At 45.4% G+C, this 14,207-nt stretch overlaps 1 protein-coding gene across 1 annotated transcript in view; it reads left to right on the top strand.

Annotated features, from left to right (window-relative positions):
* MERTK (MER proto-oncogene, tyrosine kinase) overlaps positions 1–14,207 on the top strand; it is a 96,947-nt gene that overhangs the window by 34,133 nt on the left and 48,607 nt on the right. Inside the window, exon 4 of the mRNA XM_028517144.2 lies at positions 1,466–1,639. Coding sequence (XP_028372945.1) covers positions 1,466–1,639 — 174 coding nt within the window. The remainder of the gene's footprint in view (positions 1–1,465; positions 1,640–14,207) is intronic.

The following is a 14,207-nucleotide window of genomic DNA, read 5'->3' as shown; positions in this document are numbered from 1 at the left end:
CAGGCCTTCTTTCAGGGCCCTGGGACCTGTTGGGCCTTGGTTCTGTGCAGTTCCAGGCCATGACAGGAGCTGGGCTCAGAAGGGGGTGAGAAGTGAGACACGGGATGAGGAGAAGCCGTCTCTGCCCTGGAGGAATTTGAACTCCTGTGGGGAATGTGCAAGTGAGCCAGCCAGTGAGCCCAGGTTCCTGGGTCTCTGGGTTTACATGCCTGGTTCTGCAATGGCAGGGTCTGTCAAGGGAGGCTTCAAGGAGGAAGTATCTTTATTTTGACCACCCCAGTGGTCACTCCTCACCACCCAGGTGCTGCCCCCTAGGGTTCCGTGCTGGTAGACTATGGGAACACCTCTCTTTCCTACTTTCTCCAGACCCTCATTTATACAGGCTGTAGAGCAAGTGAATAGCTTTTCAGGGAAATTCAACTGGAAACATCTTCCACGAAAAGGCTCCTGCTACCCATTCTTTTGTAAACACACACTGTATAGGCACTAATGCTGCAGGAGGCCTGAGAGAGGCAGGCCCTCAGCAATCTCTCTTACAGCTTTGTTCTGGGCCCTTCCACACTGAAATCTAGTGTTATTTCAGCATTGTGGGTAGGGGTGGCTCCTACATTTGCTGTTTATCTGGGAAAAATATTTACAGGACATTTTACTTGTCAAAATCTCAGAAAAATGCCCGGGCAGGTTCATGTTAGGTCCAGATAGAGTTTTGCAAAACTTTGAAGCAGGAAAAATGTTTTCCATTTACCGCTTTACATTATTCCTGTTGGGACCAGGTAGGTCCGTGAGTTCACAGTCCCAAAAGAACACAGTTTCCATGTGTGAGGACAGTTAGTTCACCTGATGCATTTTTGGCACACGTCCCAAATAAGTGAGTTGCTTGCGTTCCTCTGAGACATTCCCGAATTGCCTTTCCTCACAGCCTTGATCCTGGAACTCCAGTCGGAGGTCTTAGGGCTGTGGCTATGTAGCTGCGTCTACAGTGTTTTCACGAGACTGTGCTTTGAAAGGCGTTCAGCCCTCCACACGTGCACAGAACTTAAAATTCATGTAACCCATCTGGCAGCCTCACACACAGTAGGTTGTCCTCAAAAGCAGCAGACCTATTGTGTGGCTTGGTTTTTCACTGCTTGTTCTGGTGAGGAGTGCTGAACCTGCCGGCCTGCCCTCAGAGTGTGAGCACGGCCTGATTTCCAACCAGCCAGGCCTCTCTGCTGGTCAAACCAGTTCGGAGTCACCATAACAAGCCCTTTGGGAAAGTGTCCTGGAAGGTCAGCTGGAGCTAGACTGGTGGAGATTAGCCTCTGTTTTCTTTCTTACCCAGCTTTCAGGTGAGAACTGGGGTTTGGACCTGAGATGGTATAGAATTTCCTGTAGCCCAGTTCTGGTAATTTCCATTCCCCCTAGGGCTCTCTCTGCCTTTGCTTGTGGATTGGAAGCATTCCTTCTGTTAATCCGTTCTCTGCAGGACTTCCTCACTTTACCAGGCAGCCTGAGAGCATGAACGTCACCAGAAACACTGCCTTCAACCTCACCTGTCAGGCTGTGGGCCCACCAGAGCCCGTCAGCATTTTCTGGATTCAAAACAGCAGCCGTGTGAATGAACAGCCTGAAAAATCCCCATCTGTGCTAACTGTTCCTGGTGAGTCTGTGCTGATTTCTTTATTTCCTCTCAGGAGAAAAGCTTTGGTGAGCGTGCCGTGAACCGAGAGGATGGAAACAGGTGTGGCGGCCGAGGTGCGGGACCAGTAGCTGGGGAGGCAGGCGGGACTCCCAGGCATGAGAGCTGGGAAGTGGCTGAGTGCTCTCCCTTCCCAAGGGTATTGGTTCAGGTGGGGATGCGGCCGGAATCCCCCAGCCAGGCAGTGGAGCCTCCTCACATCTCCCATAGGGGCCGTGGTCTCACTGGCCTGGCAGGTCTGGCACTTCAGGAGCCAGTGATGGGAAGACCTCAGTGGGGTGTGACCATAAGGCATGACCGCATGTGTCACGGAGGCCACTGTGGGCCAAGTGAGTGAGTCATCGTGGGATTGGGGCTGCGTTGCTGGTCAGTGGTCATCTTGATGTCCATCCAAAGGGAAGTGCCCCAACTTGGTTCCCATCACTCTGACTGTGTTCTAGAGTCAACGCCGTTGATGTTCCTGTTTGCTCTTCCCATTGCGTCTTTCAGCAACCTCTGCCCAGGGTACCACCCCTGTGGGGGAGGGAGAACCTTTCTTCTGTATCTTCAGGGTTATTCTGCTGGTCTGATAATCAAATAGACATGAGGCAGATTAGCAAGAGAAAATGACCAAATTTAATGCATACGTGTGTGTGGGAACCGCACATACATGATAGAGTTAGAGACCCTCCCCTCCCCCAGACAGGAGTGGTTCAGAGACAGAAACCATAGTGTAAGATATCTTGAACTAGGGAGGAGGTAAGGTGCCTTGGGGGTTCAGAGGGTCATTGCAGGAAGAACCAGGTGTTTGGTAGATGGAAGTTTGTCCTGGCACATAGGTCAAAAGAGGTTATCTCTGGTAATCTCTTCTTATGGGCAGGCCCTCTAATTCAAATTATCCAGGCAGTGAAGGGAGGGCCAGAAGTTTCTCACAGAGGCACATCTTGGCATGACTCATTCTGAACCCCACACCCCTAACCCTTTCTTTGTTCATGCATTTGGGACTTCTGTAAGCAGAAGATGTTCTGGGCACTGAGGATGTGGTGGTGGCTCCTGGAAGCTGTCTTTTTGCTTCCTTGAACCTCAGGGCTCCTTCTGTGTCTGTGGCAGGAGTTCTGAATGGCTGGTGCCCTAGGGCAGCTGGTACCCTAGGACTCAGTCCTGGATCCACTTCTTTTCTCTTGAGACCCATTCTGGGACAGCTCCTCTGGGCTGCTGACTTCAGCCCCATCTGTGTGATGGTAACTTCAAACTGCTTCTCCAGCCCAGACCTCTCTCCTAGGCTTCAGGCTCACGTAACCAACTGTTTCGCTGGCATTTCCACTTGCTGGATTTGTTGGCATCTTAAAATGAAGCTCTTGATCTTCCCCTGGACTTGTTCTGCCCTGAATTTCTCATCTTAGTAAGAGATACCACCATTTGCCTGTCCTTTCTTTTTCTCATTTTTCACACGAGTGTATCAGCAAGTTCCATCAGTTTTGCTTCTATGGTACATCCAAAATCTGTCTTTTCTTCATCTCTGGTGCAGCATCCTGGTCCTTGTCACCGTCAGCCCTTGTCAGCCCCACTCCAGTAGATTCCTAGCTGGTCTTGCTCTCAGCCTTGTCCTCACTCTAAATCTTCCTCCGTGTGGCAGATCATGTCACTTGCCTGCTGGAAACCCTTCCATGACTTGCTGTTGTCTTAAACTGTCACTCGGAGTCCTTCCTGCCTCCGCCCAACTCGCCAAGCCAACCCCATCCCACTCTCCCTTCTCTCTGAGCACCACTCACACCTGTTGTCTTTCATTTCCTCGGCGCATCGCCCTCCTCCTGCCTCAGGACCTTTGCACTCTCTCTTTTGTCTGCCTGCAGCGTTCGGCCATCTGCCCTTTGTTCCGTGACACAACTCAAATAGCACTTCTTCAGTGAAGCCTTTCCTGGTCACTCTGAGCTGTTTTAGATTTTGCCACCTTTTTGTTGGCTTCCAATTACGAATCCTTGTGGACTTCCTTATTGCCCTGTTTATAATGACCCTGTTTGTTTATTATCTCTCTTAGAGAGTATGTGCTCAGTAAGGACAAGGGCTTGGTCTCTCCCAAGGCAGTGCCTGACCCGTAGTGTTAGTCACTAAATATTCTGGCCGGAATGGATCAGCAAGTGAATGCCTGCCTGTAGGTGTTGAATCACTTGTCTAATTCCTGACTCCACCAGGAACATTATGGTTTCCTCTGCCTTCATCTAAGTTTCCTTTGAGTTTCTCCAAGGAGTTGATCATCAGTAACTTCTTTTCAAAGTTGGTTTTAAAAAATATACTCCATCCTCTCTAAGTTGGTTGTTCTGAAGTCTCATAAAGATTTCCTTCATTGAGGTAAAGGTGACCTACAAGTAAGTGAAATGCATAGAACTTGAGCGCACAACTCAGGGAGTTTGATACGTGTAGAGACACCTGTAACGACCACATGAATCAAGATGCATAAGGTGGCTGTCACCTCAAGAGCTTCCCCCTCTTCCCTTCTGATCGGGCCCCACCTCCCATGGGCAGCCCTGTTCTGGTGTCTGTCCTCAGATTAGTGTTGCCTGGTCTCGTGCTTTAAATACATGGAGTCAGAAAGTGTGTATTCTTCTGTGTCAAGATTCTTTGGCTCAGTGTGATGTGTTTGAGATTCACCCACATTGTTCTGTCAGCAGTGCATTACTTATTATTGTGACAGTGCTCTGTTGTGGGAAGGTGCTGTATTTTGTTATTCATTCATTCTGTGAACATTTGAGATGTTTATGGCTATTAGCTACTATGGATAACTATGAATATTTATGTGCGAGTCTCTTGGGGGACATATATTTTTATTTCCCTTGGATAAATAGCTAGGAGAACAGCAGCTGAATCATATGTAAGCATATGTTTAACTTTTAAAGAAATTAGGAATCTGTTCTCCAAAGGGGTTGAACCATGGTATGTTCCCTAGAGCCATGGAGGAGCGTTCCAGTTGCTCCATCCACATCCTACATCCCCAGTATGAACATTTCATATAACATAAGTCTACTGTCAAGCCCAGGAAACTGCTCTGGCTCGTGTTGCTCAGTGGGTTGAGTGCCAGCCTGTGAACCAAAGAGTTGTTGGTTCAATTCCCAGTCAGGGCACATGCCTGAGTTGTGGGTCAGGTCCCCAGTAGGAGATACTTGTGAGGCAAACACACATTGATGTTTTCCTCCCTTTCTCCCTCCTTTCTCCTCTCTAAAATAAATAAATAAAATCTTTAAAAAACAAAACAAAACCAGGGAACTGACACTGGTACCAGCTCTACACAGACTCATAAGTATGTGCGTGGCTCGCATGTGGTTCTACGTAAATTTATCACACGTAGTTTTGTGAAATCACAGTATCACATAAAGGCTATTTTGAAAAGCATGCTATTAGGTTATTAACTTCTCAATTCCTATTTTGCATCTATCTTCTCCACTGAAGAAAAAATCTTCAAATTAGAGAGAGTAAAATAAAGATCTCAAAGAACGTGGAACCCCAAGTAGGTGGCAGTTGTAAGGATGTATCTGGCCACTTGTAAATAAATCAGATCTCTGAGCCGAGATAAATCACTTGTGGCCTTGGGTGTTAAAAGAATTCATAGATCATATCACAGAAATACACTTCTGATTACTCTGAAATCATACAGAAAAAGAAAAGTTCTAGATAAATGGAAATGGACAGAGTGTCCCATTTTCAAAAGGAAATGACATTGATTCTGCTAAGTATGGAATCATGAGACATGGAAATACACAGCAAAACTTGAACAGGGCATATCCAGTTGGTGCCTATAAGGATGTGGAAAACGATCTTATCCAGGAGTTTAGCTCACTAGCAGTGTCAGGCCTGATTTCAAAATCAATTCCAAACTGATTTCCAGTCTTTCTGTGATAGTTACTAGAGGATGTGTCAGGAGACAAGATGGAGAAATAAGTGGAAAAAAATAAAAGTAAACAGACTTATCATGGGTTGAACAGTAGCCAAGAACACTGATTTCATGGACTGATGTCAACTCAGAGGCTGCCTTTATTAACAGGCCTCTGTCTCCGCTCTGGGTTGGATCAGAATCGGGATTTCCACCAACAACGAAATGGCAGCTGGCACAAAGCAGGGAGAAAATCTGATGGTCCAATGGGTCAAGGTTCAAAATAGGTTCAGTAGGCTGGGACAGTGGATTAAACTTTTATAAGGATGAATGTCACATGGTAGAATATGATTCCAAAATTAATTAAATAGACCAGAAGTGAGAGAGCTTTGGCTTTGAGTCAAGTTAACAAGGAAAAAGACCTGGGGGTTTCAGTTAACCTTAAACTCAACATTCACCACCTCCTCTGGTTTCTGGAAGCATCGAGAGGACGTGCATGAGGTGCAGGGGAGGCTCCTATGTTTTGGATGCTCTGTTCTTTGTTTTGACAGGAGATTTAGATTATATGGAGCATTCACACTGGGGACATAGGGTGAAGGAAACAGCATCTTCCCTGTGTATTTCTTTACATCTTTCTGTGAATCTATACTTAATTCACGATAAGATTTTTGAAACCTTTATTTTGCATAGTTATTAAATGATCGTATGTTGAAAAGGTAGAAAATTCAGAAAACTGCTTTTACAGCTTATTACACATTTACAATTACAATGAAAATACTAATGTGTTTTCTTCCTATTCCTTTCTATGCGTGTGTGTATAAGTGATTTTCCTTCAAGTGTGAATGATAATACTTGTGCAGATTAATTCCAGCCTTGTTAATACACGAATAATATGTGAACAAATATTCACTCCAAAACATTCCTATCACAAACATAACAAAACAAAAGGTGAAAATCTCCCTTTTTTCTGTATGCTTTTACCACCCTACGGGACAGAACCCACCGCCAGCCTTTGGCTCCCCTGCGTCCAGGCCCCTCCCACTTCTTAAACTGCCTTCGCACGCGTGCGCACTGACAGCCAGGCATGTAGCGAGTTCCGAGTGTGCGCTCGGGTACCTGCCCTGTCGTTTGTGAAGTGGCTATGGTGAGTGGATGGACCGTAATTTACTTAACCATTCCCTTGTTGATGAACATGTAGGTTTTAATTTTTTTCTGTTGCTTATGTAAACATCTTTGAACCCCTATGTAATTCTTCTCTGAACACCTTGCTAGACACCCTGGGCTTGTCTGTGGCCCCAGAGAGCCTCTTCCATAAGCTCTTGTACCTCCCCACCACATGGAGGCAGAACCATCTGCTTGTCTGCCCCCTTAGTTGTTAATAACTGTGATTATCATATATCAATTATTAATTAGCTTAGCCCCCGTCACCCAACACAGTGCCTGGTAGAACTGTGAGACCAAATGAATGAACTAGTGAACAAACAAACGAATGACAGTCCCATGTCTTAGGTCCCTTCACTGGAACAAAGAGACCCAGTGATACTATAAAGTAACTTGTATTTGCATGATTATTTTTTGTACTTTAAGTCTCATCTCTTTTCTCATTTCCATCTTTAACCAGTTCTGTGAAATGGATAGAACAGGGTTTTCTACATCCATTTTGTAGGTGCAGAGGGAAGAAGGGCCCTGAGTGCAGGCTTCTGATGCAGGGCTTGTGCCGGGCTGTCCATGAGACCCAGGCAGCCACTCGGGCTATGCCCAAGCACCTGAACTTTGTAACATCGAGAAGAGTGACATAGCCCTGGCCGGTGTGGCTCAGTTGTTTGGAGGATAGTCTGGTAAACCAGAAGGTCACAGGTTCAGTTCCCTGCCAGGGCACGTACCCAAGTTGCAGGTTTGGTCCAGGTTAAGGCACATACATGAGGAAACCTATGGATGCTTCTCTCTCGCATTGCTGTTCCTCTCCCTCTCTACTTCCCTTCCCATCTCTCTCAAGTCAATAAGCCATTCTGACCTGAGATGCCTGCAGAGGGTTGCATGCTGATGTAAAGCAGGGTATGTGCAGGGAGGCACAGTTCTGCCTTGAAATTCACCCTCGGGTAAACCTTCCTGATCCCTGACTGAGAGAGTTTGACCTAAGGAAGCATGTGAAGAGCCTTGATTGTGGATGCTGCTCTGAGCTAGCGAGTTTATGAACAGGAAGGGCACACACTGTGCCCTTGATACCAGTTGTTTTGACTAGTGATGTAAAAGCTATCTTTAAGATAAAGGACATTATTCTGAGTCAACAAGCCAATCTCAAAGGTTCCATGCTGTAGGGTTTCATTTATGTAATAGCCTCAAAATGACAGGGTTGTAGTGATGGCAGATGGACCAGCTCTGGCCGAGTTTAGGTTGGAGGAGGATGTTCCTAAAAGGGTTAGCAGAAATGAGCTGCTTTTCGGTAATGGAACAGTTTTATTTCTCTGCACAACCTGTAATAAAATTTCATAGAACTACAATATACACTCGTCCTTCCCAAAACAAAACAAAACAAAACAGAAACTGGCAAAATCTGAATCAGTTTCAGATTTGTATTTTAGTTATGCTATTGTACCAGGTCACTTTCCTGGTTTTAGTGGATGTTCTATAATTGTGTAAGATCTTATCAGCAGGGGAAGCTGAGTGAAGGGTGGACATGAACTCTGTACTATTTCTGCAATTTCTTATGAGTCAAAATTATTTCAAAACAAAGGGTTTTTTTTCTTTTTAAAGAACCACTTTGTCAGGGCAAAACTCAGTTGTGCCAACAGAGAAGAACTGTGAAAAGAATTTGCTGCATGGTATTTAGCAGTAGGATGTATTTATTCTAGGCTAGAGGTGGAGCTCCCAGCTTCGACATTCAAGACTAATGCTCCCTCACTGTCGTGTGCCCCAAGGCAAGCTACTCAACTTCTTTGTATAAAGTGGGCATAATAACTGTGTCTACTTCATGGAACATTTATGAGGTTCCAGAGAAATAATGAATGAAAAGTCCTTGGTACAGAAGCAGCCTTCAGGAATGACTCAATTGTTCTATTATAAATTTTTACATGCAGTAGTTACTATCAATTGTGACCTACCTTCCTAAGAAGAGTGTAGGTAGACTTATGCTGATCTTTCTGGTTTTTTACATACCTATTTTATATTTAAATCTACATTTAGGACACACACACCTAAGCTAGCTTTTTAGCTAGTTGGATATACTTATTAATTAATATTCATTGTAATAACAATAGTAATGTCACTGAACTCAAGGGGTTTGCTGCTCAGGGCGTTCTGTTCAAGAACCAGACATGATTCTTGAAAGGTATTTACAACATTGCTTATGTATACTGTTTGGTCAATAACATGTTGATTTCTTCTTTTTAGTTACATTTATCAGGTTGGGTTTTGCCCCTCCCCCTCCAAGATTACCCTGTTTACAGCTGGTCTGCAAAATACTGCGCTACATTTTAACATTTAGCAAGGACAGGATAACATTTAGAGCTGCCCAGCCCTTGAGACTCTTGTCCTTACATAAATCAGTTCATTATTCTCACAGTGCTTTCTATAAAGATTTACTTTGAACCTTATAGCAAGGTGTGATAGTCACTCTTAATACCTGTTTTACAGACCAGGAAAAAACTGGAGTGAGTTAGGGACCCACATGCTTTATTATTCTAGTCTTTTTATGGCAGCTGGCACGGTCCCGGTGAAACGTGTTAGATCATGCCCATCTTCTGCCCAAAGCCTCAGCTTTCCCACTTTACTTAGAGGACAGCGCAAAGGCCTGCCCTACCTGTTTTTTTACCGAGACCGTGCCGTCGCCTCCAGTGAAAACTTGGCCCATTCCCTCACTCTGACTCTCCTCAGAGGACATTTCTCAAGAAGCCAGTCTGACCCACGTGTTTAAAATCACAGCCCACTGCTCCACTCACCTCAGGCCTTCTGAGCCTCTCCTGTTTTTTCATAGTACTGATCACCTTCTAAGGGCACACGCAGCCCACTTACTGAAGAGGTTATTGTTTCTCGCCCACGTCCTCCATGAGATGTGAGATGTGTAAGGGCAGAGGCCTTTGTTTTATTTGTGGACACATCCCCAATGCCTGGAAAAATGTCTGGTACACAGTAAGAACTAGGTAAGTGAATGAATTCAGGGCAAACAGTGCGTTCAGAGTTAGTGAGCGTAAGTTCCTTCTGTTATGCAGCATATTCTTCTGTTTCTTGCTTCTTTTGGTAGAAAGATAGACCCAGGGGGTGGGAGGGTGGGGATGAAAGGACTGAATTGCTTAAACCAGAACTCAAGGAATTGGCCTAACTGTGCTCTTAGAAGTTGCTCCCTCAGCAGTTCTGAATGTCCTTCCCTCAAGGGAACATCCTGTGACTGAGTGTTCCTTAAAATATCTTTCAGACTTTGTGTCAGAGGCTCTCTTTCTTTTAAACCAGCAGAGAACCAGGCAAGAGGGGCCTGAGCCATCTTGGGATTGGGTGCAATTTAATGGAGTCAGGGGCAGCCTGGGCAGAGGGCTGCGCAGGGGGCTGGGGCACTGTGGGGGGCGTGGTAGGGGGGTGGAGTGGGTGGTAGGGCGGAGACTGAGGGCTGGATCATTTTTTCCGTGGAAAGCCACAGAGTTTGGGTATAGAACTTGCAGGTCTATTCCAGTCTGGTGGTTTGTGTTCCCCCAGAGGGAAGGCCGGACAGTGAGAGGGAGCTGTGTCTCCTGGGCACACCCGTTACTGTGTCCACCCCAGGCTGAGTGAGTCTCTCTCGTTGGGCTGCTTGTGCCAAAAGAAGTGTAACATACAGTAAGCAAAGAAGACTGTACTTGGCCCCAGTGCCCATCTAGTTTTGGATAAAGTTCACTGGTTTGGACCAGCTTCCACTCTCTCTGCCAGCATCTACGTACGGAGCATCTGTTGGGAACTGCTGTCATCAGTGGTTGGCTCTGTCTGGGTGGTTCTGAAAGGGGGTGGGGGGCAGGGAGTTTGCTACAGAATGTTTTCCTGACTTTGTGTTCACCCTGAGAAGAAACACAAAGAGGAAAATGGACTTCCCGTTTAACCTGGAGTCATGTCCCATGATAAACACTTCTACTTCCTGCATCGATAAACCCTGCAGGCCTGAAGGACGCTAGGTAGCATCTCAGTGAAACCCACTGGTCCCCCTGGTTTACGGAAGGGCCAGCTGTTCCCTCACGGCCAGAATGTGACTGGTGCTTTGTTCTCAAGTGTTTCCCAAGAGAACCTGGGAACTTGCAACAGACATTGAATTCTGGTGGCTGGCTTTAGCCTGCAAATGTCAGCTCAAGCACCAAAAAAAAGCTACTCCCTGTGTCTTCTGATTGAGCCAAAGCTGATTTTTCTAAATATAAATCAAGTTTTGCAAGTTCATGGTGCCTTGCAACATGCACATGTTGGTTGGGAGCTTACAACTGAAAAGTGGAAAGTGATACTTCAGCATGAGAAGCAAAGTGTCACAGGGGCCCCAAGGTGGCTTAGAGGGGTCTGTGTCTTCATCCTCACCCGGGGTGTCATCTTTCCTAAAATCCAAGCTCAACAAAGTGCCTAAGTCCAGGTGCTGCACCAGCTCTTCTGTCCCTCTGATTTCCTGCATCCCTATCATTGCTCCCTCACTTTACAAAAGAAAAGAGACCCACTCAGACTTATCTCAAGTCACTGTGGGGCCTCAGTTCTCAGACGCTTTGGTCTCAAGATACCTGTGAAATTAAAGTTAAAAAATTTTTGAGAACCCAGGCTATGTGAGTTTGGGTTATGTGAATTCTCTCGGTTGATACGTACTGAATCAGAAATCAAAACTGAAAACTTCTCTAACACAAGGATACACAAGCTCTTTCAAAAGCTAATAGACGTAACAGCATCGCACAGCACACAGCCTCTGGAAAAGCGCATGCCTTCCTGTGCATGTTGCATAGGACCCTTCAGAGGAGCTTTACCAGAGAATGTCAGGATGTATTCAGGGTACCTGAAATTACATTCTTAGCAGCTGTTTAAATTAGGAGCAGTTTAACATGCAAACCTCAGAATGTGTGAGAGGCTACACATATTTTTTAAAATTCTTTGGGCAGAAATCAAGCAGCAGCTACAAAGACCCCAGAGGCAAGGCCTTCACTGATGTCCTTTTGTAGGTATGGCAGATGGCTTTGAAAGAAATATGTCTCTGCAGTGCAGTAAATATTTTCTAAACTACCACAGAGGCTGTTAGTGGCCTCATCCCTGACTTGAGAGGAGTTGACCAACTGGGAAAAGAGCCTGGATGCTACCTGGAGCTGTAGCTTCTGGGCACCTGCAGCTGTCTGCAGGATCTAGCTTAGCAGTCCATTTAGGGTTTTCCTCCAGCCAGACGGAAATACTCCTCCGACGGAAATACTCCTCCGTTAGGCTGGAGGCATGCATTTTAACTCTCTAAGTTAAAATACCTGAAATGTCTGCTTCTGATATAACATTATTTTAGCAAGTGAATGGTCACCACAGGATAGTAGGACAGAGGCCCATAGGTCAATTCCCTGCCGCCACAGGGGCTGCGTTAGACTCGGGACAAACTCTCTCTGGAAAAGCACCAGCACAGAAGGGATTGGATTTGCATTTCTTCCTGGATCCGCTCCGTCCTCTGGCCACTTGCCTTTCTTGGTTCATGCCTAGCAGCATGTTCCTTTTGGTTTTTTAAATATTTAACTACTTCATTCCTGACAAGCTTTGAATTTTAAAAACATCAGAGGGAACATTGCCTGTGCGAGTAGATGCATAAAAGAAAACAAAACAAGCTTTTCAGGCAAGAAGCAAATGGTGGTGTATTTTCAGGAATTCTGTCTGGCTGTCTTCTTCCACTTCATGATTGGCCTTTGTGCCAGAGACAGAAGTTTCCAGAGGGTATATATGGCTGTGTTTTTAAAATGTAACCTTTTTAATTTTTAAAATAGTTTTTAGAGTTACAGAAAACTTGTGGAAATGGGACAGAGAATTCTCTCCCCCACCATCCCCTCCTGTTGTACCTTAATGTGGCACATTTGTTACACTTGATGAGCCAATACTGGTGTGGTGTTATTAACTGAAGTCCATACCTCATTCACGTTTCCTTTGTTTTTACCTAAGTCCTTTCGCTATTCCAGGATTTCATTCAGGGTTTAGTTGCCAGGTCTGCTTGGGCTCCTCTTGGCTGTGACAGTGTCACCAACTGTTTTTGTTTTCAGTAGCCTTGACAGTTTTTTTAAATGTATTTTTTAATTGAATTGATTAGGATGACACTGGTTTCACATGTACAGTTCTATAATACATCACGTGTGTATTGTATTGTGTGTTCATCACTGCAAGTGAGAAGTCACTTTCCATCACCATTTACCCCCTCACACCCCCTTTCTACCCACCCCCATCCCCCTTCCCTCTGGCAATCACCATACTATTGTCTGTGTCTCTGAAGTTTTGTGTTTTTTACTTACTCCCATCGCATTTTTCACTCAGTCCTCAACCCCTCTCCTGTCTGACAGCTGTCAGAATGACCTTGACAGTTTTTAGAAGGACAGGCCAGGTTCGTAGACTGGCCCACAGTTGGACCTGTCCCTGGTTTTCCTTGTGAGTAGACTTGGGTAATCTGTTTGAGGAGGAAGACTGCAGAGGGGAAGTGCCACTGGCATCACAGGGTATCCAGGAGACACTCTGTCAGCATGACTTATCATCGTTGGCGTTGACCTTGATCATCTGGGTGAGTCAGTGTTTTTCAGTTTCTCCAGGCTAAAGTTTTTCTTTTGTTTTCCTTTCCACACTGTCCTCTTTGGAAGGAGGTCACTGTGCACGGCCCACGCTTTAGTAGGGTGAGTTACGCTCCCTCCTGAGGGCAGAGCACCCATGTTAATTCTTGGGGAGGTTTTCCTAGTCTCCCCCTCTAATCGTGTATTTATATCAGTGTAGACTCATGGGCATTTGTTTTACACTTTGGGTTACAATCCAATGGCACTTTTATGTTCTTGCTCGTGTTGCTCCAGTTGTGGCCGCTGGAAGTGCTTTCAGTTGCTCCCGTGTGTCTGCCGCACCCGCTCCGTGCATGGGCCTGCGTGTCTGTGATGCTGTGTTTGTGTTGTGTTGTGCCCCGGGCGCAGCCTTGCTCCCATCCGATAATCAGCCATTTCCCCGGGTTCCTTCACTGGAAAGTGGGATTATATCTGGATCACCTCTCTTCCTTTCTACTTAAAATTAATGAATCAGAAGTCTTCATGCCTTGGAAATAATGTAAAATTTCTTTTTATTTAGCACTGTTACCATGTTTGTATAATAATTCCTAATGAGTTGAGTGACTTTTTAATATTAAATAAGGACTCATTACAACAGATCATCTGAAATTCTTTAAACTGTGGGTTTTATCCTGCTGTTTTTGAAACTGTGAAGTGTCCGTGCTGTACACTAAAGCCCAGCGGATTACCCAGGGAGCCTCAGAGACCACTTTTCTTGATATTGGGGTTTGCGACTCCCACACCTCCTTGTAGAAGTTTAAAACTCTAAATGATAGTGCTTTGTTGCCTGGTGCGTCTCCCCCTCAGGGAAAAAGAAAGGCTTTGAATGGAGGACCACTGCCTCTCAGGCCCCTGGTTGCTCCTTGGTATGTAGTGTTTAATCCCAGGTGTTTTTTTTTTCTTTTTCAAAACATCAGAACACTTTTAAAATTAACTTTGCATG

Source organism: Phyllostomus discolor, chromosome 6 (genome assembly GCF_004126475.2).
Source record: "Phyllostomus discolor isolate MPI-MPIP mPhyDis1 chromosome 6, mPhyDis1.pri.v3, whole genome shotgun sequence".
Lineage (NCBI taxonomy): Eukaryota > Metazoa > Chordata > Mammalia > Chiroptera > Phyllostomidae > Phyllostomus > Phyllostomus discolor.
The sequence above is the reverse complement of the archived record's forward strand: the minus strand, read 5'-3'. Positions and strand labels throughout refer to the sequence as shown.